Below are 26006 nucleotides of genomic sequence, written 5' to 3'. Positions count from 1 at the left end.
GCATCTAACCAATAAATCCCATCAAAATTTAAATGTGAAAATCATTTTAAAATGAACACCATCAATTCCCACAGCTTGTTATTAGCAGCACTGCTGAAAGCATGTTATTAAGGCCTTCAGCATGTCCCTTAGGAGCCTTGTTTTCTGTTGTTTATGATTTTGTCAAACTTGAACTAAATTTTTTCATTCTGAATCTCTGTCTCCTGCTGAATTACTGTCGAACATTTCAGACAGAACACTACAGCTGTGAGGCTAGAGGAAAAGACATCATTTTGTCTGTGTTAAAGTAAGACACTAGGTGACTTTTTCTTTGAGGAGGGCTAATTTCTCTGTACTCAGAAGTCTGTCATGATAGCATGATTTATTTTCAGTAATCTGCTTTTCTGCAGTTTCACAGGGAAATCAGGGAAATCAGGGAAATTATGTTCTTTGGCAGTTAAAAAAATCAGCAGTACATGACATCTGATTTCCTGGGTGTGCTCCAGCCCAAGGTGGCCATGACCTTACCTGCAGGTACAGGAGAGAATGTCAGTCCAGCAAGGGCTAGATGTCAGGTCTAAGGGGAGATTGTAATTTTAGGTCCCTAATACAAGCTGTGAATGTAGCCATAAAGAAGAAGTCACCCAGTATGAATGCAGAGCTGTGAGAGATGATTTACATCTCTCTGATTTACAGAATATAGGTGGGATAAGTTGTGAGGAGAGATAGAGGAGGTTTACATCAGGACAAGAAATTGTGGATGGAGATAGAGAGTCTGTGCAGGAGACTTTGAATTTGCTGGTGAGTTGGGTGGGCTTCTCTGCAGTAGCACCTGAGGGAACTGCCCTTGGTTTGCCCTCCCCTTGTGTGGGTAAAACACCCCCTCTCCTACCCCTTGGGAGTGTTATTGCAATTGTCAGGTCAAACAGCTGCAGATGGGAAATGATGAGGACTCTGCACATCTTGTATTTTGCTAAGCTACTCCAGCAATACGATCGTATGAAAAATCCTGAGTAGGAATAAGTAGCAGTCTCCAAAGCAGGGTTTGAAGAGTGTACACTAACCAAGGGCTGGGCACACTCAGCACAGAGTAAACAAACAGCTCATCCTGAGCACCAGGGCAGGAGAAAACACCAGTGGGTGATCATGTGGCTAGAGATAAATATATCATAAATCATTTGCTACCAGGAAACAAATGTCAGTTGAGTAAGCATCCTAATTCTGGCATTTCTTAAATTTTCAGTGTTTGCCTTTGCAACCTAATCATGCTTTTGGCTTCTGTGATACATCTGATATCACTGCGTGTTGAGACACTGCAGACTGTCTCTGACCTAGTAAGTGAGGCACGTCAGATTTATTCCCATAACAAGCCTTGAGCAGGCACACTGCAGACCTGTTCTCTGCAGCAGATGAGCTAAGGAGCTTGGCATTTCACCTGGCCTTAATTCCCCCAGACCAGTCAAAGCTCCTTGTGACACCTGATGGAATGCAGAAACTCTCTGGAGCCCAGCTTGGTTAGTAACTTGTGTGCTCTGGGAGGTACTGTAAGTACCTTGAAATATCGATTTCACACACGTAAACTAATCTGAAGAGGATTAAAAGATTGGTTGGCATTTGAGCAAACAAGAAGGATAGTTTTTTCCTAGGGGGATCTATGAGTCATCTTTTATTTGACAAGACAGACAACTTTCAGATATTACAATACATCTTGAAAATACTTTTAAACCCTTGATTTATTTTAATCCAAAGAGAACTGTTGTTGACTAAACCTGGTCTTAAAATCTTTTCATGTTTTGGTCAGGAGCAAGTACAATGATGCATTTTACAGCTTCACTATAGAATATAAGGAATAAATAATTGCTGAATGTCACATGAAATGAGAAGTTATTCTTTGAATTATTTACAGAATACTCACAAATAAGGAATTTGTGTAGAGAAAATAGGGACAACTATGCATACACAATAGGGGAAAAGTTTGTCAATAAAATAGTATGAACAGCTATAACTTGTAAACAACTGCAAACAACATTTTAAAAACAAGTAACAGTATCAGAGGTTTCTCAGACAAATATCTTCAAGTAATTGACTAATTATGACATCAGTCAGAAAAAAATCAGACCAGTCCCAGCCCAGCAAATTATCAGTATCCTCAGATAGGATAGCCTCATTTCCAGGGCACCACTGAGAACAGCCAAACAAGTTGGTTCTGTTTTACATTTAAATTTTGTTTTCTTGTTATAAATTGTATGCTGTTGATTTGGTTTTCAGCGCTTATGGTTACGTTACTTACAAGCAGCATGACTGTAACTTCATCCAAGAAAATGATTGTGGATTTATTTACAAGATATTCATTTACACTTGTGTAATTGAGTAGAGAATTCTCCTCCAACCTGTATGTTCTCACCTGGCATTCTTCCTGTTTGCTTGCTTTTAATTACTTCTAATATGCATACTAATGCTCTTAATAACTTGGCTCATGAAATCTACATCTGCAGTGGGCTTTTAATTTACAGCTTGAGTGGTATTGTTTTAATTTCCTTCTTTCCAATAACAAAGCAGCTACTGATGCTTCAGATGTGATCAGAGGATTTAAACATTCCTTGGGTGTGCAATGGGGTGCTCGTTGCCATACCAGTACCTTTCCTGGAGTGAGGCTGGAGCACACACAGGACAACCCTGCACTTGCAGTGGTCAGCACTTCATCCACTGACAAGCCCTGAGAGTCCTTTGTGCATAAATGAACCTTGTTCCAACAGCTTGTTCTCTTTATCGTGTATGCTTCTTGACTGCTGTGTGCCTTTCCTTTTCCACATTTAAAACAATCTCACAACCTTCATGGAAAGCCATCCACCACTTCTGCCCCAAGCCCTGCCTGTGGCTGCTGTTTGTCCCTTTACTCAGGTGGCAGTGTGGCTTTCACAGCTCACAGCATAGCAGGAGCCTCCCAGGCACCAAGGAACCTCTCATCTGGGCATTGGCTTAGAAGGCAGGAGTGTAACATAATGGGGATACATTTGCTTTCATGGTTTCAAGTCTTTCCAAGTTTCTATCTAATCATGAAGGTTGGGAATTTGCTTGCATTTCTTTTTTTTTTTTTTAAACAGAAGGCAAATCAGAAGTATAACTGAGATTATTCACCAGGCACGTGACTTCTGGAATGTGAGTTAAAAGCAAAACATAAAATGAATATAATGCTTCAGAAGTCAAGAGAAGCAGAACCACTGCAAAGAATAATTTGTGGATTACTTTTATTGTGTTACACAAAAAATAATCAATAAAAGTAAATAAATTCTGAGGTCACATAGCAAATAATGATTGTGACAGATAATCTACACTGTAAAAAGTTCTAGGTTTGGTCCAGATTTTTAAATATAAACTAGTTTTCTGAGAAACAATGTTTTATATACATGCACTTTAAAAGCTCTTTAACTCTGCTGTACTATGTGGAGTAAATAAAAATCAGGCTCTGTATTTACATACACTGAATGTGCACAGTAATGTGTTTTGAGAGTTAATAATGCATGAAGGGTGCTCAGGGTAGAGGTGGAAGCTTGGCCTCTGGTTGCTGAAAACTTCTGAGATGCAAAGGGGGTCATACAGATTTAACTGTTACCTGAGAGCTTCTTCTGGGGTTTGCTGGTTTGTTGTTTAAAAATAAAACAACTTTAAAAAGTTTTTTAGAAAGCAAAGTGAGAGAAAGGTTTCAAGTGAAACAAATACCAGCTTAAAGAAAGATTATACCACAATGTAACAAATTTATATTTATTTTCCTTCTATATTAAATATATTGTAATTAAATAAAATAAATCTCTTAAAAATAAACTACTGAGAAGATGTTCATAGAAGCTTTGTGAACTACTCCATCAATAACATACTAGACAATGAATGCTGTATAATCTCCTTAGCCCCCTATGTACCTTTGAACAGCAATCTGTGCTTGCTGGTGTTAAGTCTTTTTCTCTCTTTTTAAGCCCCGAAGTTGTGTTCCTCAGGCACAATTCACGTGGTTCCTCACACTTTTGCCAGCCAGCTCCCTCAGAATGGGGTGAATGATTCCCAGGAGACTCCTGTCCCTCTCCATTTGCTCAGGGGGAGCCGGGATGATGAGCTGGAGCAGCACACAGGCACTCAGGATAGGAGAGAGGAATCCTACCCCTCCTCCCAGTAACTCTCATTTCCTGGTTTTCCCGGGATTAAACAGTGCTGAACTGTTTGGCCCCAGAGGAAGAAGGAGGAAACAGAACAACAAAGGAGAAATCTGATTCCAGTGGGAGCTGTTGATGAAAAGCATTTAGGCAGAGCTTTAAAAGGGAGGTAGAAATACTCACTTGTGTCTCATTTCAAGTGGCACACATCAATAAAGCAGTGCAAAAGCAAAGGGATCTGCTGACCTTCAGAGCAGAGCTTCCATGGGAAACACATTTTCTGATTTGGCTCAGGTATGTCAGGAGTCATTAAATCAGGAAATTATAAAACTGAAGGCTGGTGCTATTGGGAATCAGAAGGGAGCACAAAAATGGAGGAATTCTGTACTGATCAATTTAATAAAAAATAGTGGCAGTTTGAGAGCTGACAAGCAATCAAATAAGATCAAAGTTCTCCCACAATGGCTGGCATCAGATGGGGCATGGAGTTTTCTAGGTGGGGAAGGCTGCCCTGCCCTTCACCAGGAACATGTTTGTTGACAAATATATTAATTCAAGGTCCCAAATGACTTCAGTATTTCAGGCCACTAGCCTGATCCTCAACTCCTGTTGAAGCTTTGTTTATCAGTGCTAACAATCTGTTTTGCAAGGCCAGCCTTTATTTTGGCTGATATACTGTATTCCCAAAGGCTGATGTAACATGGGTCACAAATGTCTGGTGACAAATCTCTTCCATCCTCTCTAATTTCCATGTGAAATCAACTTACATGTATCTCAGATTATATACAGCCAAGCAAGGAGACGGTGTCTTGGCACAAGCACGTTTAAATCCCCCAGGTGCAAGGAAGGAGAAACACAGATTCATTAGAGTAATAATGTTTCAGCCTTCTAGGGATGAGGTCAAATGAGAGCAGCAGAGCCCTGGCTAACAGGAAAGCAGATCTTATGTACACAGGAGCTATCACTAAGCCTTCTGACATGTGTCTGTTGAGGGAAAATATCCACCTTATCACTGAACATTTCACAGGGCAAGAAATGTTCATTGGACAGTGTCGCATGAGTAGGATTTTATTTTTTTCAGTCTAAATTTGCTTTCTTAGCTTATTTACCTTTGAACCTGGTCAGCAAGTAGTGAGTTCTGTCAATCTGTATGTTTAATCCAATTGAAAAATGCTGTATTATTTTGGCACTTAGTAATTGTGTATTTACTGAGAATCCTTTCTTTGTAATGATGGAAATTCAGTGTTTAGGGTAGGAACTGTTCACTGGAATCAAGCCTGGAAACTGCAAGGGTGCATGCCAGAATGCTGCCCACTTCTTTAGAGTCAATGAAAATGTGCATTCTCCTTAATACACTACCACACATTAGTATGGTTTTTATAGACTAAAAGCTGCTGCTGAAAATGACAAAGCAAACTGAAAAGTGCCTCTAATATCTAGGTTGGAACGTGTTGCCAGAACATTCTGAGAAACTGGAGCCTCCTGGGAGCAGTGTAGGTGGCATTTACTCACTTTGGAGCCCCAGTGTTTACACCAAATTGCATTTCCTTGCCACTGCGCATGCCAGAGCCTGCCTTAATTTAGACTCTGCCCTCATAAGACCCTGAACTCCCTCCACTGCTCCCTATTGCAGGCACAAGCAGCAGCCAGAATCTTTCAGGACTGGTCTCAAAAGCCTCTTTCCCCTTCACTCAATTCAGCAGAATTTCATGACATATACATTAACTTGGATTTAATTTGATACTTCTCCAAAAGCCAACTGCAAAAACAGGGCTGAGGAGGAGGAGGAGGGAAGAAAACTCCACAAGCAAGTGTGATACCTGCAGGCTGACAGTTCCATTAACCTTCCCAGGCACTCTTGTTTTCTAGCAGTCTATCAGTTTTCTCCCTGTTTATATGTACTCTTTGCCTGGGTCATAAAGTGTCTAAATGAAAATTTGTCGCAGGGACTGGCTATTGATTTGCAATCCTGCACATCTGGAAGACATGACCCTAAAAGAACATCCATTCTTTGAACTAATGAAAATTTAAACTCTTGCATAAAATAAATTGTTTCAGGATAAAATTACCTGACATTTTGAATGAACACTGGGTTTGTTTTATAGGTAAATCCTCTTTACAAAATACACCAGAGAAGTTTCAGTGATATTTGTGGGGCTGATTGATTGAATTCAGTGAAGCCACACTGGAGGCTTACAGCAATTAATTACACCCTCCTAAGTATATTGCAGAGAATGGTTACATGACAGCTGCTTCTCAGGGTCCCTGATGCCAATGGGATGGATACTATAGTAGTCTCTCTTAAGATCCAGAATTTTTTCTGTGAATGAAACAAGCTAGTCCATGACCGAGCAATTCAAGTAAACTCTCCCTCTGGGAGGGAGTCCAGGTTTCTCCCTCTGTCACTTTGTGTTTCATTCAGTCAAATCTCTGCCAAAACCACAGAGTTCAAGGACTAAGCGTAAATTTCCTGTCAATTCCTGTCCAAGTCGTTGCTGCTGACATCGTGACTCACTGAAGAGGAAGATATTATCTACCTTTGTCAACAAACATCATTCTTCTTGCAATTCCTAGGGCAGGACCAACTCTTCTCCTGTAAAGTCAGAGTTATGTAAAGTTGGGAAGGATATTTAACAAATTACTCTAACATGATGTACACAGGAAAAAAAAAAAACAGTGCAGCCAGCTAAGGCCAACTACAAAGCCTGGTTTCATCAGATTCTCCCATCACAAGAACCATACAAACATTTGGCACTTTCACTAGCACTGTGCACCAACATGTTGACTCTTTGCTCATCTGAACTGTACATAAATTAATTTCTCCATGAGTTTCTGTCCTAGGCTGACTTTATGATGCTTGTATCCCCATTCATGTGTTCTGTTTATGCTGGATATCATGTTCTGTGCCTTCAAGACTGGCTCTGAAGAGTGAAAGTTTTGTTTTGGTTTCTTATCAGCCGCTCCCCCATGGCTGGCGAGACACAGAGACGGGGCAGTACATGGTGCTGCTTTTGCTTTTTTGCTTTTGCTTTTCGCTTTGCTCTCTCTCTTGCTCTTGCTTCTGCTTTGCTTCTGCTTGCTCTTGCTTCTGCTTATTAGCTAGTTTAGCTAAACAATCCAAATTTCTTCCTGGACTGTTTCTCCTTTCCTTTTTTTGGACCTACTTGAACCTGCTCCAGACTGGGACCTGGGAACCCTGAGGGTTTGCACCCTGTGGCTGCAGCAGCTGCCCCAGTGCCGGAGGGACTGAGAACAGAGCGACCACCCCTGAGAGAGACTTTCTGAATTTGTCATCTTTTTCAGAGTGGTGAAAGAGTGGTGTCATCTGGTATTATTCATTTTGTGTCCTGGGGGTGCTGTGCCTGTTAAATAAACAGGTTCTTTCCACTTCCCTCCGAGGAATTCTTCCCTCCGGTTGTGGGGAGGGGCCATGTAGGTTTGCTTTCTGGAGGCCCCCCCCCCCCGCCTTTGGAGATTCTCTCCCAAATTTGCCCTAAACCAGAACAGTTTCTTAATGATACATCTTGTAGAAGCTCAAGAAGAAATATGCAACTGCAAAAATGAGCCCAAGGTGAGTGGCATAAAGGGAAGGAGGGGGATATTTCACATGGAGGAGGAACAAAAGAGTCAAATCATGGTTTGTATGCACAGATTTGTTACCCCAACTGATAAAAATGCATCTTTCAAGAAGAGGATGAATCAGTCTGCAAACAAGCTAGTGATATTCTAGTAACACTGTGAGACTTGACAAGTGGAGTAAATCATTCCACTTCTTCAGACAACCCAGTTTTATCACTGGATCTATCTCTCATCTTCATTAATTACTATTGAAATTGCAGGCAGTAATCCACTTACATAGAACAAGCAGGAAACTGAGTATTCAAAGTGTGATGAATCAGTGCTTTAACTAGCCAAAACATGACAGGCAAAGCTTGCTGCCATCACTGGTGATTCCCAAGAAAAGCATCTATGTAACTGAACAGTTATACATAATTACACAGTGACAGGCATCCTGCTCACACACTAGGTCTGTTTGTTCTCTGCATTTCTCATAGCGCCCCGTGTCTCATAAAAGCAGTTATACAGGCTGATACCGGTAAAATTAATAATTTCAAATGGGGTCATTCAACTCAGACAACTCCTGGCTTGGAAAGCATCAGCTCTGGAAATGAAGTCAAAGCTTGGCAATGCTGACTGGGATTGAAAAAAAGCTGAGGAAACTGAACTGCCCTTCTAGAGGAATCACACTTCTCTGTAACAAATGGCCTGGCTTATGATTCCTCCTTGGAAAATTACAGCTGGGATTATCAGAGCTGCTTCAGAGTCAAGAATCTGCATCCCAGATGGAAGTTGCACTCTCCCATCCCTTGCCAAGTATAGTCCCATTCACTTCTTTTTCTGCTGTCTAGGAAATCCTAGCAGACAAGCAGTAGCTTGGTAATAGCTAACCTGCCTGGTAGGAGTGCATTTTGCCTGTGCTGGAGTAATTTCTACTCACTCCAGTGAAAAGCAGCACCAGCTGCAAAGGGCTGCTTCAGCCCAAGCTGTTTTAATAACACTAGATGCAGCTTTTGAGAAGGGATCTCGTGTCTGCTTAGTGTTTGGACTATGACTTGTATTACTGATTTATAATCTTCAAGTATCAGGCCAAATTGCTTCCTGCTTAAAGTTGGAAACCCATCAAAAGCAGTGACATCGCCCTTTCTTCTGCCAGCTGTAACATGGTCAGACAAGAATGTCGGGCTAAGACTGCTGGTTGCTATGTTGGGATAGGAGATGTGCCTGACCAGTGTAATTAGTAAGACATTAAGATATATTAAAGATCATATTGCTCCACTTCTCTGAAAAATACTTATATAAAAAAGGCCAGCACAATATTTCAAGAGCAATTTCCTAGATGCAATCAGTCATTCCTGCTGATGTCAGTACCAGGGATGGGGTTTCAGTGACTCCAGTCATGCTAGGCCTGCACTTCAGGGACAAGAGTGCCTGAAAAGAGGCCTGAATTCTGGTGCTAGCTTTGTACCAGCTGAAGTGTTTGCTAAGCCCTCATCATCAGCACCTGTGTGATGACACCAACTCTCTGCCATTACTCAAGGTGTGTTACCACTGGAAGCTGGGAAATGTGCTGCTTCTGGTCAAGCAGCTGATGAATGGTGAGGATGCTGCACAGGGAAGCAAGGGATGAGGCTGCCTTTCCATGTTGGCAGGGCAGGCTGTGTGGGGACCAGCACCTTCACCCTCAGAAATGCAGCCCAAACAGCTGGGCACCAGAGACAAAAGAGCCTCCAGACTCTGAAATCTTCAGGGGATGTTTAAAAAACCAAAGAGTATCAAACCCGGGAAGAGTGAGAAAGGGGAAATACAGCTCTGACCAATCATAGAGAAAACAAGCATAACTCTGACTCAGCAGAAATTACAGTGAAATCAAAGATGTGGGCAGCAAGGGTTGTTGTCATTAGTAATAAAAAAAAAACCTAAATGCAGTTTAGTAAGAGCTGACCAATATACTAGATGGCAAAGTATGAGTCAAAGCAAGTGCAGAGCTGTGAGTCATCCACCTCAAAGGGCTTTATCCTTGGATAAAAGTCAAAGAGACAGCTCAGGGAGAAAAAAGGAGTGTAGGAAAGGACAGAGACAATTGCAGAGCAATGGGCTTCCTCACAGAGCAGAGGCCATGTGGAGGGCAAGGCAGCTATCAGCCAGTTATGCTTCCTTACTGTTATTTCTGTATACATTTCACAAATACAGGGGTCAGCCTCCTGCTCTGGGGAACTTCACCTGCAGCACAAACAAGAAGTAGAGCAAGATCAGAAAGAGGGAAGTAGTACAGAAAGCAAGTCACATCACTAAGGGTGTGTGTTTGTGTCTGTGTGTGTTTGAAGGAACAAACATTTATCAGGACTTTTCTCCTGAAGTCCATTTACCAAGACTTTATTACTGATACAGTGCTCTGCAGGAGCAATACAGCAATTAGTCAGCTGACAGGGCTTTGTCTTATAAAGTAAGATGAAAAGCAAGAAACTAAATTACAGGTCAGATAAAGGCAACTGTGATAAGGATCAATGCCATTTAAGAGGGTGAAAACACAGAGAAGGAACTCTTTCAGGTGGGATGGAGAGAGGAAAAAAAAGGGATGGAGAAGATGATGAGATGGTTAGAAGGACGTAGAAGAGAAAGTGTACAGGATGAGAGGCTGTCGAGCATCACACATGTCTAAACACAGGGTGACATGAGTTAGTTCTAGATTACAGGGAACACAAGGAGTGACAGGAAGAAGCAAAGAAAATGAATATGCAGGATCTCATGCTGCTTCAAGGACAGTAAATACAAGAGGCAGGGTAGAAAGAACAGGAAGATGGTCATGGCAATCACATCTGTAGTGTCTTCCATCTGCGGAGGGAGTGTTTAAAGAAACTCCAAAGGCCTTAGGAGAAAACAAAACACAGATTTACCACCAGAGGATTGAAGCTAAGAGAGAATTGAGACAAAGCATGTTTCCATGTCCACAGCTCAGTTTCAGAGTCCAAATCTAAATCAGCTCCCTTGATTTAATGGGTATTTTCCATGTTTTACAATACAGCAGATGACCATAGAACCTGGCTCACTGATATCCTAGGCAAGGCAGGCATGAACTCAAGCAATCAAAACCAATGGAAGCTGTGCTGAAATAAGATAGGAAAAAAATTAAATTGGTGGGAAAAAATCCCAAAGGTTCTATATATTTTGTGTAACTTAATTTTCTTAAGACTTTCTAGGTCCAGTTTTCAGTAATGCTTCCACATTATCACTATCCTTCAATATCCCCTCACTTATTCTGTTGCAGTCCCTGTATCAGGTGGGAGCGCACACCTTTCCAACTTTAAGCAAAATTCTGGTCCCACAAACACTTTTGTAGGCAATACTTTTTTACACTTTGATAGAAGATATACAGCTTTGGGGAGAGAAGAATGTGAAATAATTAAAATAAGCAAAACCTTTGGATACTGAGAATCCAGAACCATAAGTTAGCAGCCTGAAAACTAACCCTACAAAAGGCTGAAATTAGTAGAATGGGTGAAATATCCAGAGTTGTTACCTGATTATTGAAACTTTACAAATATTTTTAGGCACGGGATTTTTAACATACAAAAATATAACCTGGTTTGTTTACAAAATAAACAACTACATATTTTTAAAAAATTCTGTGTAATAACAAACATGCCCAGTATTAATGCATTACACTAAGGTCTGTGTCTGTCTCCTGTCAACAATCTCTACAGGAGAGAAAGAATGATTGTTAAACTGGAAAGCATCAGTACCATGAACTTGTAAATAAAAAGGAAAATTATGTCTGCAGGGCTTAGAAATAATATGTAAACAGAGAACAAATGCCATCATGCAGATACATGATGCATGTTTGTACAGAGAAAGCTTAGAAAAAGAACACAACATCCTCGTATTTATTCATTGTAATGTATTACAGCACAATGTTTAGGCCACATAATAAGCTGTCAAATGGAATAACTTTCATATATTAGTTGAGGAACGTATTTTGGAAGATTGAAATGCAACAGTAATAACATTTTCAACATTACCTTAACAATCATTTCAGCATGTGCATTCTGGGAGAAAGAAACTTGCATGAAAAATTATTTTTGGTTCTCCCACCTTCAAATGTGCAATTTTTTTCCTTAGGAAAAAAGGAAAATTGAGTGAGCAGGCTGGATTTTTCACTTCTCTGCTAACTATGCATGTAAATAACTTGATATGCATTTATAATTTTACTGAAATCAAGGTGTGGGATGATCCATATTGGAGCATCAGAAGAAAACTGAAGCTGCACAATAAATGCAACAAGGTACACTATAAAACAACAGGTACAAAGAAGGCGTAAGAAAAAACATCTAGAGGACAATGAAGCAATTGTTTATTTTATGTCTGTCCCTGTACTGATGGTCTGAGCACAAATATTTGAAACAATTACTGTTCTTTTCATTGCAATGATTATGGTTGCTTATTCCAGTAACTTTAAAAAACCCTACACAAACAAACAAAAAACCCAGCTTGAACACGATGCATTAGAAATGCAATGGATAATTTGTGGATCATTAAAAACATAAGCAACTCCTTTCACTATTCAATAAATCAACAACTGCAGAAGTATTTTAGATTTTATTAAAAAATCCAGGAAACTTATAAATCTCATTTTACACTCCAACACGACACAGATACTGGTTTAGTTTTTCCTTGCAGCTGCCAGACAAGCAATCAGTTTTCCAGCAGCTGCTCAGCCATTGGCCTGACTGTAGGTCAGGAGACATGCAGCATCCAAGGGGCAATTCCCACAAACCTCCAAGGGACAATTCCCACAAACCTCTTCCATAGAAGAGTGACCAGTTCTTTAATCACAGAATCAATTAGTTTTGAAAAGGCCTCTGAGATCATCGAGACCAATCTCTGACCAAACACTACCATGTCAACTAGACCCTGGCACCAAGTGCCCCGTCCAGTCCTTCCTTACACACCTCCAGGGACACTGATTCCACCACGTCCTGGGCAGCCCGTTCTAATGTCTAATCAGCCTTTTTGTGAAAAATTTCCTCCAGATATCCAACCTAAACCTTCTCTGGCACAGCTTGAGGCCCTGTCCTCTCCTCCTACCTCTGGCTGCCCGGGAAAAGACGCTTCCATGGCTACAACCTCCTTTCAGGCACGCGTAGAGAGCCTTAGGGTCACCCCGAGCCTCCTCTTGTCCACGCTCTCTGGAGGCCCGGTCCCTCTGGAGCGGCACCAACCGCGGCCGCGCTGCCGGGGGGTGCCGCCTTGGGGCTGCGCGGCGGGGCGGGCAGCGGTGCCGCGGAGCTCCCGCACGGGAGCCCTGAGGCCGCCCGGCAGCGCCCCGGTGCGCCCCTGCATGTCCGCTGTGCCCGCTGTGCCCCGGAACGCCCGGTGCGCCCGCTGTGCCCCCGTACATTCGCTGTGCCCCGGAATATTCGCTGTGCCCCCGTGCAGAGGCGCCCGGCGCGCCCGCTGTGGCCCTGAACGTTCGCTGTGTCCCGGTGCGCCGCCGCTCGGCTCCGGCCGCCCGCCGCGCTCCGCAGCCGCAGTTCCGGCGGTGGGAGGAAGCGCGGGGCCGCTCCGCTCCGCTCCGCTCGCCGGGGGATGCGGGAGCGCTCCCGCCCCCGCGGCCGGCGGGAGGCGGGCGGCGGCGCGGGCGGGGCGGACGCGTCGCCCCGCAGAGAGCGGCGGGGGGAGCCAGCGGCGGGCTGCGGGCACGGGCCGGCCATGGAGGAAGGTGAGGGGCGGCTCCTCAGGCCGCGGAGCCGGAGCCGGGCGGAGGCGGTCGGGGGCCAGGCCAGGCCGCGGGCTCGGGCCGGCGGTGTGGCCGCCCCTCGCGGTTTGTGCCAGGGCACGGACGGAGCTGAAGCACTGGGCTGCAGGACACAGGCGGCCTCCCGGGCCCAGCCCGCCCCGGCGGCCCCTCGGGCCCCAGCCCAGCCCGAGGCAGCCCGTCCTTTGCAGCCTCAAGAGGGAGGCCGGGCCGCTCTCTGCGGGACTTGGGGTCTTTTTCTCTTCCCTCGCCTGGCATTGTCTGTGGGCAGAGCGCCCGGGGCAGCATCTGTGGGCTCCGTGGATGCTTCTGTGAGTGTGCTTTCTCTTTGGGCATCCTTCCGTATGTTTTAGTCAGTCTTCTTTCTCGTTTCGTTAAGTATTAGAGAGCATCCAAAAGAGGGCTGCGAAGGTGGTGAAGGGCCTTGAGGGGAAGCTGTATGAGGAGCAGCTGAAGTCACTTGGTTTGGTCAGACTGGAGAAGACTGACGGACACCTCCAGCTTGCTCAGGAGGGGAAGAGGAGGGGCAGATACTGATCTCTTTTCTGTGGTGACGAGTGACAGGACCCGAGGGAATGGCCTGAAGCTGCGGATGGAGGGTTTAGGTTGGTAATTAGGAAGAGGTTCTTTACCCAGGGGCGGTTGGGCGCTGGAACAGGCTCCCCAGGGAAGTGGACGCAGCACTAAGCCTGATAGAGTGCAAGAAGCGCTTTGACAGTGCTCTCAGGCACATGGTGTGATGATTGAGGTGTCCTGTGCAGGGTTAAGAAGTGGACTTGGATCATCTTCGCAGGTACCTTCCAATTCAGTGCATTCTGAGATTCTGTTTCATTTTAAGCCCCTACACAAGCATTTTTCTCCATGTCTTTTCAGTGCAAACCCCCTATTTAGGGGTTATGAGATGGCATTTAGTTTTCTTGGAGAAATCAGCAGAAACAAAACTGTTAATAGGTACCCAGAAAAATGCAGGAGCAAAACAAGCATATGCAAATCTGTCCCATGGCATATTCCAGCCTCCCAGCTGTTCTCAGCAGGGGTACTTTCTGAGTTGCACATGGTTTCTGTATGTTTAGGAGTCTCCAGCTGCTTGTCCTCCACAACTGTGTCCGTATTCTTATGAATCTGTGCAAACTCTTGGTTTACAGAACATTCTTTCAGTAGGAGTGTTCTGCGTGAAGGTGATGGGCAATGAGCTCGTTCTTTTTAGCATGACTCATTAGGTTTGTTTGAGAACTTTTTGTATTAGAAAAGGTGAATCACTGCTCTCTAGTCAGTGTGTTTGTGCACTTCACTAACTAGTAGACGTCTGGCATGTTTGTGTTGGTCATCCTCTTTTCTAGACTGAGGCATCTTCAATTTGCTTCCTTGTTCCTTGTGTGGAAGCCATTGCACAACTTAAATCACCCTCATGGCCTTTCTCTGAATGTTTCCCAGCTCTATCTTACCATTCTTTAAATGAGAAGACAAAAATTACAGACAGGGCTCAATTAGTAGGTGGAAAGTAGATAAGTATAGTGGCACAAAATAGGAATGAGTTATGTTTTTCTGCAGTAGAAACACAAAAATAAGTGGAATGCATGTTTTCTGAACAAGAACTTGTTTGAACTGGGGACTTACAGGGAACTATAAGTTCTCTGTAAGCAGATGAGAAGCAGATAAAAAATTATGTGCTGGATAGAGAGTTACTAGAGGCTGTGTCATCAGTTCAAAATTCTAGATAATTCTTAGTTGTTACCTTGTTTGACTTTCATATCACTCTGTTTGAAGGATTCGTTGAAGTGAAAACAGCATTTTTCTTGTTTGTGGCAGCAGCAAGAAACAGAAGTAACTCACATCTTTTTGTGTTATTGCTTTGAGGCAGAATATGTTGAGCAGTCTTCAAAACCGAGGTGAAGATCTTTTGCTGATTGAGATGTTGTTTCAGAAGTAGAATTTTAAACTGTTACTTCTTTGGGAGCTTTCTCTTACTGCTTGAAATGCTATACTTTATAAGTTTGTTACACTTCTGCTATGGTTCACTTCTCTGCCAGAGAAGCAAAGGCCTTTTCCTCCAGCGTTCTCAGTGCTGTTGCTTTGGTCATAACTAGAATGACAGGGGCACTCACTTGTCGTTCCAAGCACATATCTGCCCACTTTTGTGATCTAGGATTTTCTTCCAGTGTGCTTTATTTTGCATGGTACAAATGATTTTTAACTGCAGTGCGCTTGGTGTTTGCATTGCTCATAAACTTCTCATATACATGTCATTAAGAGATGCTGGTGTACATTTCATTTTGGATTGGCATGAAGATAAATGTGATACTGAACACCCTAAGCCTTGTGTTGTTTAGACTCTTTCCAGTTCTTGTCTTGTTTAAGAAGGTAGACATTTTCTGTTCATTCATGAAAATGTTACCACTGAGATCTTGGTTTGCTCAGAATGATTTATAATTTACTCTGTTAAGACACTGGTGTCCTATACAGGCAGACATCACTTTAACCATTTATATTTCTCTCTCTAGTTTCTAACTTTTAGATTTAATAGCCGGGAATGAAAAGTAGACTGAATTAGAATTGAAGTAATTAATATACAACCAGAGTACTTAAAAGCTTTGTTGTGGGGTGTGAAGGTTGACACTTCAAGTTTGAAGTTGGATGGATTTATGAAGGAGCTGTGTTAAGTCCAGAGGAAAATTGGTGGCTGCAAAATTTCAAGCAATGTTGGAGAGTAGGTCAAGCAGGAGAGCTAAAAATTCTGGAGCGTGAATTACAGTTAAATCTTTTCATTACACTTCCAGAATGATGTAAATGTTGTGGAATATCTTTAATATAGGAATTATAAAATACTTTTTGCAATGAGTCTTTTTGTATTCACAGACCTGCAGTCAGTGAATTAGCCTCATTGCCTTTCAGACTGTAAAATAAATGGACCAGGACTTCAAATTGCTGCTGCTGCTGCTCACAAAAAAGTGAACAGAAGCCCTTGGTCTTGTGATGTGATCTATGTGACTGAGCTAACTGGGCTTTTAAATTATGTGTTAGACTAAATATTCATAAATCTGCTTAGTTCCAGTAGATCCAAAAGCAGGAAAAAAGTGATATTACATTTACTTTATAAAAGCCTTTGCCATATAAATAATAGGCATCTCAATTTAAAAGTAATGGACTAGTCAGTTTTTGTATTACACTGCTACAGCTGCAGAAAAACCAGGATGAGGAATTGGCACCAGTTTCTCCCAGTGTCTGCATCAACTTATCTAAACTACTGATTTTCTTCATTTGTGTTCACCAAATGGAATAAACCAGTTAGCTTCCAGTTTGGCTTTTGGGTAATCCCAGAGTATGGCCTCAAGAGAATACTAACTGTCGTTTTTTCTAAGGAATAACATAAGAATTGATTTCTGTGGTGTTATATTATTATTTTAGTTGGGCATATGACATCCTTTAATTGAGTCTTTGTCAAATACATCATCCATGGGATTGAATCAGTAGCAGGAACTGGCTGCTACCTGCTGCTGTGTGGATTTCCCAGTGTGATTTTATGTATTGCAATATTATGTGATTTTATGTGTTGCAATAACTTAAAAAAAATGTCTTTAGGGGCAGCAGACCTGCGACAGAGAAAGAAACAAAACTGCACAGAATCTGACAAAATGGCTCCAGAGGAGAGAAACAAAGAAAATTCAAAGCTGGGAAGGTCGCCAAAATGTAAGCTACAGAATTTTTAGCTGACTTTTGATTGTTTTTTTCATTATTCTCTTACATTTTATGGGAAGATATTTGTAGCACAGTAATTTATAACACACTTACTTTGAATTAGGTTTTTGAATATTTTGAGGGAAAACAGGCATGCACATTGGAGTTCTTTAATAATGACATTTTATGCGTTGGAGGGTGAAATGGTAGTCTTGGACTGTTTCAGGCTTGAGGAGGTAGAGGCAGGGGAGTTAAGAAATTTATTATTACTATTTGCATACAAATAAATATTTTTATTGTTTCTGGAATGATCTTCTGGTTGGAAGCTGGTACCATGAAGTAATGGTACTGAAACAAGAACAGACAAAAAGTCCTTTGAGCTTTTCAAGAAACAGAACTAAAACTAGGTATAATTTTAGGCAAGTGCTCACCAAGCTACCAAAAGCTTTTATGTTAAAAGTACATACTAACTCAAAGGAGATACAGGTGTAGTAGACAGACACCCTTTGAATGAGTTTGGTAAAATTCAGATCCGTTTGTTCTTATATTCAAAAACAGAATGGAAAATAGAATGTCTCAGAAATTATGTTAGATGCAGTATACCACCTCTGTCTGTTAATGTCTTTAAGAAGTTTGTGGTGTTTTGGGTAGAATCTAGAGTTTGCTCTGTTTATCTGGAAGAGGCTTTTCCTTCTTGGAATTCATTTGACAACAAAGCTTGCTGGAGAAAATTTGCAGTGTAGTGTGTTGAATATTTTGTCTGTGAAACCATGATAACAACTGGGAAAGAAAACTACAGGACAGGAGTAACAAACCAGTTTTCAATGTATCTGTGCTGCTGATGGTATGATAATTCTCATGACAGTAAGTTCACTTGTTGTTCAGAAGTAAGAGTCGTGTTTAGGCTGTGCTGTTTGTTTCTCAGTGCTCTGGACTATTTTATCTTTCCCACTGTTCATTTTCAGATATGTTAATCCAGCGTTTTGCAAAGCTTTTCTTTGGCTGTCTCGCGGCAGTCACCAGTGGGATGATGTATGCTGTGTACCTCTCCACATATCATGAACGGAAATTCTGGTTTTCCAGCAGGCAGGTAAAGATAAACTACTGAAACAAAAGCCAAATTGTGTCCTTGAAATCAAATCTGATCCATGTCATGTTGAAACTACTTGCAGTCCTGTGTCCTTCTGCTGAGGCCTCTGTCTTTGAAACAGCTTCTATTTGTCTTCTTTATTTTCTTTTTTTTTTCCTCCTGCTAACAGTTGTCGTGGTTTGTCATGCTTTTGTATGTTTTTCCATGTCACCCTTTATCCTTAAAATACCTTTCTAAAATATAAAAAAGTAACTGAAGCATACTGGGATTGCAGAAGCTACTCAACAGGAATATGTGTTGGGCTTTTTGGAGTGTTTTTTGTTTTGTTTTGTTTTTGGGGGATTTTTCGTGTTTTATGGTTGGTTGGTTTGGTTTGGTTTGGTTTTCTTAAGAACTCCATTATTAAGTGAAGTATAGAAAGTTGAATGAAATTTGGGCTTGTGAATATGAAAAGATCCTGTGGATTTTGTGCTGACTTACAATGTGGATTTGAGTTGCTCTGATTCCAAGCATGTTTGCTAAGTTACAGAGAGTATTATGTACCTGGTAGAAATGCTGTGAAGATTAATGTTTTGTGGAATATTTTGAAGATGTACAGTGAAGTCATAACCATGTACCATGTTACAAAACTGGTCTATCTGGAAATATATTGTCTTTGGAAAGAGATTGCAGGAGATTAATTTCTTTTTTTTTTTCTAGGAACTTGAACGAGAAATTACATTTCAGGGTGACAGTGCCATTTATTACTCATTCTATAAAGAACTGCTAAAGGCTCCTTCCTTTGAAAGAGGTACAAAACTCATTTGTTTTATTAGCTTTGAAAAGTCCTTTTCACTTTGAAGATAGTAAAAAACTCCTGCAGACTGGGGAGACTAATTTTATTCTCTTATGTAGGTATATTGGTCAGATAAATGAAAAACCACACACTGTCCTAACTTTTCAGTGCCTTTTCAAAAGCAGTATTTAACTATCCTGTATTCCAGCAGATTGCCTTTAATTGATACTCTAGGATAGGGTTAATAATACTCTTATTATGCCCTGTGTCAGAGTTATCATTGGGTTTGCCTGTGTCACAATAGTGGATTTTTCTGCCATGTAAATATAATTTATGTTGAATTTGGGAATGAGGGATGAAAATAACTGTTTTCCATCCTCTGTCAGAAGACAGAACAGTTTCTGTCACAAGCTGATCCGCTCCATCCTGTCCCTGCCAGAAGTTTTTAATCTTGTCAGCTGTGATGGATAGATGCTGATGAGCACTGAGTGGTGGGGACAGAAAGGAACAGGAAGGAGAACAGACTGGGTGACAATGATCTATCTCTCCTTCCTTTGTGCTCCTGCTCTTTACCCTGCACTGGGTAAAGAGCTCTGGGGCTCTCTGGCCCTGGGTCCCTATACCAAAAGGAAACTAAAGCAGTGAAAAGAAGGAGCACTTCCATGCTTGTTCAGTGAGTTCAGAATGCACTGCACTAGCGTGGGGCTGGAGCTGAGGAGAGAAGAGGATGAACTGCCCTATCTTGCAGCGGTCTGCCACTGAATTAGTTCAGTCCTTTTGTGAAACCTCACTGAAGCCAGTAAAACTAAACTTTGTGGTTAGTGTTTTATTGGTTGAACAGTTTCCCAGCTGAAATGTAGCACATCAGCAATATCTGAGGTCTTTGGTACACTCAGTGCCTCATGTCCTCTGGGGATATTGCCCATGCAGTGTGTGGGTGGACTGCAGGCCTCATTCAGGGATGCTGTCTCTGTGAACAGGTAGACTTGTGTCTACAAGGTATTACAAGGCATCTAGTCTTCAAGAGTGTATTACAGCTGAACCCAGTTGTAAATCCTGAAAGACCTGGTTTGGCCTACAGAGAACCAGCTGCAGACCATACACCAAGATAAGCTCAGAGCTGGAAACACTTGTCTGTTTGACTATTGTATTGTTTTTGAGGCTTTTGTTCTCCTCCCTCGTATCTTGATTTGGGTTGGTTTTGCTCTTCTCTCTATTGTTCTAAGTATTGACAAGTCTTTTCTTTATTTATAACATTTTGAAATGATCTTGGAGTGATCCTTCAAGTATGGCAGCTTCAATTCCATCTTAACCCCATAGAAAGGCACATTGTGTTTGGTGAAGGATTCTTAGAAATCTCAGAAATGCCGAGCTGAAAGGGGTGATGAGGCCATCATACCTGACATCCTTCTGGAGACAGGTTTAACACATCCTGCTCATCCCTGTTAGATCTCACTCCTTAAGGTCTTCCTGTGAAGGTGATCTCTAGGAATGTAGTTCCAGGACTGCATCAGTGTGTTACTGAAAAGGCTGTGCTTCAGATGATAAATTTTGGGCCTTCTATTTAAAGACTAGATGAAAAAAGGGTAATGACTTTCTAGCTAGATCAGTAGGTGGAATGACATCTAACACAGAAGTTTCTCCTTCCTTTTAAACTAGGTGTGGTGAATCAGTCCCTGCCTTTGAATACACTTTAGCCTCTTTTAGGAACAGCAGTAGTAAGTGATTCCAGGAATAATTTTTTTTTGTCTGTAGGTGTTTATGAATTGACGCACAACAATAAGACAATATCACTGAAGACCATAAATGCTGTCCAGCAAATGACTTTGTACCCAGAGTTGATTGCCAGTGTTTTATATCAAGCATCTGGTAGCGAAGTATGTGCATTTTTCCTACTTTCTGTACTTGCATTATGATTGTGTCTCTGTGTGTGTGTATGAGACTTTCTGTGCTGTATCCAACTAATACATACATTTTTTGTTGAATGAGTTGAGCTAAGGCTCTCACCAGGTCCAGATTCTCCTCAGTCTCAATTCTGATCAGTCTCTGGCATAGGATTTTGGGGGTTTAACACTAAGCAGTAACTTTTTCTCCTATTCTTTACTTCTACAGACTGCTTAGAAATGTCAGGAGTATTTGTGCTATCCATTAAAAACAGGAAAGTTAGTTAACTCCTTTGGAGTACAGAAGTCTGTTAATAGTGGTACCTGTCTGCCCATTCTCATAGGGAAAAACACTTCTGTAGATGAACCTTTTGTCAGTTTCTACTCTACTCAGGCTTTGTTCTGCTTATGCTGTGTACTTGTGTCCGCTCTCATTATCTTTCCTTTTTTATTATTTACTTTTTTTGGAATCATTTTTGCCACATCTTTACTTCTTCAAGTTCTTCCCTTTTATAACTTCTTCTAGTAGTCCTCTGAACTTCATATCCCACTGTAGGCATAGATTTATTAAATCTGACACATAGAGTGTTCAAGCTAAAGCAAATTCAAAAATCATGGCACTGGCAAGCTGAGTCCTGAAGTGTGCACTTAATTCACACTGCTTTGTTCTTCCCCATGTTTTATTTGAACCCCAAATAAAGGCATGCCCAGTACTTTTCTAAAATAGGAGGCGTCTCTTACCTGTTTGTAAAGCACCTAGCACATTGTTAGCAGTAACAAATTGTAAATAGTAATAATTTCCAGCTTCAGCTCAGTTGCCACTATGTCTCTTCGTTTTTATTTGTAATTTCAGGAAGTTATTGAACCAGTGTATTTCTACATTGGTATAGTTTTTGGACTGCAGGGAATTTATGTGACTGCATTGTTTGTAACCAGTTGGGTTATGAGTGGGACTTGGCTGGCAGGAATGCTGACTGTAGCATGGTTCATTATTAACAGGTAAGAAAAACATCTTTATACAATCTAGTTTGTCAATAAGGAATTTTAAAATATTAGTGGATTGAAGTGATTTTAATTAGTGGATTGAATTGCTTTTATTAAGCTTTGTGTTCTCACTGTGAGAGCAAAATCTTATGGTGAATAGAAAACATTTCTAAGAGATTAATTGATTCTCATGATGGTTTTTTAATGGAAAGGCCTCCTGTTGTCCAAACCATCCACATTACCAGTTGAACTGACTTTATGTATGTGTGTGAATACAGGAGTATTCACGTACAATTTCATTTTTCAAAAATATTCCTCAGAAGGTTTAGTTTTGTGCTGATGAAGAATGAAGACAAATATCCAAAACAGCTGTAAAACAGAGCTGCACTCTCTGGCCAGCTCTAAATGTTGTGGCAGTTTTCTGGTAGCATAGAAAGAAATGATCAAGTTGCATTTTTTTGGTAAAGAATATTTGATTTTTTTTCAAAATCTTCTTTTTGTAGTGGGTTTTTCCTGCAAAATGATATTTTCTTAGATAATCTTAATATCAAGACTTTTTTATTTTAAAACAACTCACTTGGAATTCCCCTTATGAAGCCCCACAATAATAAGGAGCCTCATTTGAGCAATGAAAACCTGTGTTCATGCTCTTGATTTGTCACCATGGAGCTCTGGGGCTTTCTGTGAACTTGAGAGCACTTGAAATAAAAGAACTATGGAGCAAAATGTTAAAGATATACCTTTAAAGTTGAACTGTTGGGAAGCATCTTCTAGGAGTATGAAGTCATCATGACAGAATCTGTGATTAGTAGCTGAAAATACTGTTCATCAAGCTGGTGTGAACAGTGGAAAGTAGGAAAAATGGTGAATAAATCTGTAATTTTTTTCAGCAGTGAATAAGATTAAACAGTGTCAACAAAATGAAAGGTTTAGTAGTTAAAAAAGCTTCGAATATGCCTCTGTAAGAGGCTTCAGAGGAAAAAATGAAAGGTAATGCTTTTAAATACCTAAATGATAAAGGAGCTTGAGGCTCCTTTTTAAAGGCATAGTAGACACAAAGCAGACTATGTACCTCTGAGACTGATACCTTTGAGTACATTTGAAGCGTGGCTTGTGCTTCTGAGTCACTTTAGCACTTTTAAAAACTTTCATCTACACCTCTAATTGTGTGAATACTGTCAAGTCATTCCATGAGAAAACCCTGCATGCTCCCCATCCGTCTATCTCTTGTTTTGCTGGGCAGAATTTTTCCCTTTAGACAAAATATTTGCTGCTGCTGCTGTGAGGGAGCACCAGTTTGTATCTTATGTTGTGCTCAACTACCTAAACCACTTGTTTAAAAGATATTGTATGAGAAATTAAAGGAATCTATTCTCTCAGCTATGAGCTGATTTTCATTGCAGGTCAGAAAAGGCTTGAGGCAGATTCTTTTTGCCTTCAGTCCTAAAAATGCCAGCTAACATGGAAACCTGCTAAATGGATGAGTAAAGATTGGGCCTTTCATGCTGTTAATAAATTGGTGAACTGTATCAGCAGCAAAATTGTGTCAGTGTTACTTTGCACCAAAATCAGGAAAAGTTTGCTTGCAAGGCCACATTTACAACTAGAAGTGGCATTTAGGCTTTCCTTGATATTCTTGTACAACAAATATTTTAATATTTTTGTTTCTTTGTACTTTATTCTAGAACAGACACAACAAGAATTGATTATTCCATACCATCAAGAGAAAATTGGGCTTTGCCATATTTTGCATGTCAAGTAGCAGCTCTCACGGGCTATTTAAAAAAGAACCTAAACTGTTCTGCTGAGGTAAAGCAAAATTAGTTTTTTAATAAAGAGCTGTGGGTAAAACTGTACTCTAGGTTAGTTACTTCTGCTATTGTTGCCCTTCTAGGCAGGAAACAGTAGAAGTTTTGTTTCTTCTTTTCAAAAAAGCCAGTTGGATTTCACCTAGGCATGTGCAGTTTTTGCTAAACAACTTGTGCCCTACCTTATTATGTCCCCAGGAGGGTTCAGAGAGAACAGTGTGGTAATGGGCCATGTGCTGCTTGTTTTTGAATAAACAGAGGCAGAATTTTTCTCATGTAAACTGTTTTTCTTGAAGAAGATCGTTCTTACTTTCTTACCCCGACTCTGTCTTTAAAATATTTCTTCTGATTGGCTTGAAATGTTTTTGAATATTTCAGTAATTACTTTCTTCCATCTGAAAGTTAAGCATGTCCAAAGTCAGTATTTTAATTATTTCCCTAAACAATAATTAATTTCTGTAGTTTATGTTTTAATGACCTCTCAGTTACTTGACAGACATGCATGGGTACAAAATTAATGCTTTTTCTTTTCTTTTTTTCCTTCTAGAAGTTTTGTTATCTTCTGGTGAATGCCTCAACATACACCTTCATGATGATGTGGGAATACAGTCATTATCTCCTGTTTGTCCAGGCTGTTTCTCTTTTCCTGCTAGACAGCTTTGCCCTAGCACAGACAGAGAAGGTATTGGAACTTCTCAGCCTCCTGACAGCTGGGGACTTACAGGCAGCCTCTGAGGTGCCTGCCATTCCTACTGCACAAGGCTGAGTGACGAGTGTCTTGCAGCCTGGGGCCAGCTGAAGTGCATGTGATATCCATCAGAAGAATAAAATAACTTCAAACTAAGTCTCTTTTGGACTGCTGTGTTTGGGACAGAAGCTAAACAAAGCTTCTGAGACCTGAAACATCCTTGGAGAGCTAAAAGAATGATGAATGATATTCCTCCATTTTGGGCTAGCTGCCTCTTCTTTCTCCTATTCACAGGAGGGTGGGCAGACCAAAGATGTTCTTTGTTGGCTCTGTGCAGTTAAAGGGCTCATTTTCACCCTCAGTGGCCTGTCCTGCACTGCTTTGCCAATAAATAGACTTGACAGATGTTGAGGGAAAATTGATTTTTTTGAATACAAGAAAGTATTTAAATTTATTCAGCAAAATGGCTCTTAGAAATGTTGCAACAATAAGGTGTTCTTATGCTGCCCATTGCAGTTGTAAATATGCTTTTTTTTACATGCATGCTTTTTGGTTTTGTTAGATATCAAACTGCATGCAATTCTAATTCTTCACCTCTTCTTTCAGTTTCTTTTTATTCTGTTCCTCAGCAGTGGGAAATGTTTGAACTATTGTAGTTCAAAGCAGAGCGTATAAGGGAAAAAATGGGTATTTTGGTAAAAGTCTGAAGAATCAAGCATCAAGGTTTATAACATCTGCTTATCAAGTAGTAAATAACAGCAAGTATAGATAACAGTCTGAGAATTCATTCCTGAGACAGGTTAATGAACAAGTTATTTTGAGGGCAAGAAAACCACCTGTTTACAGATGAGCTCTGTCACAAACTCTGTGTTCTTACTGGTGCCGTGTAGTTACTGCTTTGTGTGCTTCATTACTGGATGGGGAGACCTCCTAAAATACTCCTGCTTATGGTGTTTTTACAGAATTACTGTGAAGTGATTGTCCTTTAGTTACTGAGGCTGACCAGGATCATTTTCATGTGCAATGCTTTCCAGAGCCAAATAGTACCCTGCTAGATTCATGAGTTGAAGGATTGACATCCATTAATCTCCTGATTAACAGGGGAAGTGAGCTATCTACTGGTCTAAAAAACAGGATTTATATCCACTGTAGTTTTATCTTATTGTTTCTTTTTTTCTTCAATAGGTGCACGAGGTATACAGAATCTACCTGTTTTCTGTCATTGTGGGGTACCTTCTGCAGTTTGAAAATTCAGCCTTACTAGTGTCACCATTACTGAGTCTTGTGGTAGCTTTAATGCTCTCCAAATCCCTTCAGGTAAGTAGACTTTCTTCTAATCCTGAGTCTAGTTTTAAAATTTAAACTGAACTCCAAAATTATACAGCATTCTTTAAATATTTTTGCAGATGAATATGAAAAAAAGCACATTTGTGTCAAGATTGCTGAAAATAATGTATATTTATTTGGTACTTACAGTAGCAGTGACACTAAACTTCTTATTAAAGGTAAGATTCCTCTGAAAAATTGATTTTAATTTCAGAATCTAAATTAAAAGTTGCAGATACATCTTGAAAAAATATTTTGAAATGTTGCTTACCTTATTGATATGACAGTTCATAGCTTAATTCATAGTTAGTATGAGTACTAAAAATTGAGTCATTTTGTA

General features: G+C 40.8%; 1 protein-coding gene and 1 long non-coding RNA gene across 3 annotated transcripts in view; one reads left to right on the top strand and one right to left on the bottom strand.

Moving 5' to 3' along the window:
- Window positions 1–10119: 10119 nt before the first annotated feature.
- LOC136555245 (uncharacterized) lies at window positions 10120–13030 on the bottom strand. The gene is made up of 3 exons (XR_010783445.1): window positions 12768–13030; window positions 11702–11796; window positions 10120–10551 (listed from the first exon to the last, which is right to left on the bottom strand). It is a non-coding gene; the product is annotated as an uncharacterized lncRNA (long non-coding RNA).
- Window positions 13031–13268: 238 nt separating this feature from the next.
- The window catches only part of DPY19L4 (dpy-19 like 4), a 33653-nt gene continuing 20915 nt past the window's right edge, over window positions 13269–26006 (top strand). For both annotated transcript variants that reach the window (XR_010785005.1, XM_066565334.1), the window contains exons 1-10: window positions 13269–13401; window positions 17017–17124; window positions 18078–18202; window positions 18902–18992; window positions 20733–20854; window positions 21714–21859; window positions 23530–23653; window positions 24200–24334; window positions 25526–25657; window positions 25747–25845. Coding sequence is in view for 1 of the 2 variants with exons in the window: in XM_066565334.1 (XP_066421431.1) it covers window positions 13269–13401; window positions 17017–17124; window positions 18078–18202; window positions 18902–18992; window positions 20733–20854; window positions 21714–21859; window positions 23530–23653; window positions 24200–24334; window positions 25526–25657; window positions 25747–25845 (1215 nt within the window). In the remaining variant the exon portion in view is untranslated. The remainder of the gene's footprint in view (window positions 13402–17016; window positions 17125–18077; window positions 18203–18901; window positions 18993–20732; window positions 20855–21713; window positions 21860–23529; window positions 23654–24199; window positions 24335–25525; window positions 25658–25746; window positions 25846–26006) is intronic.

This window comes from Molothrus aeneus, chromosome 1 (genome assembly GCF_037042795.1).
Source record: "Molothrus aeneus isolate 106 chromosome 1, BPBGC_Maene_1.0, whole genome shotgun sequence".
Classification (NCBI taxonomy): domain Eukaryota; kingdom Metazoa; phylum Chordata; class Aves; order Passeriformes; family Icteridae; genus Molothrus; species Molothrus aeneus.
The sequence above is the reverse complement of the archived record's forward strand: the minus strand, read 5'-3'. Positions and strand labels throughout refer to the sequence as shown.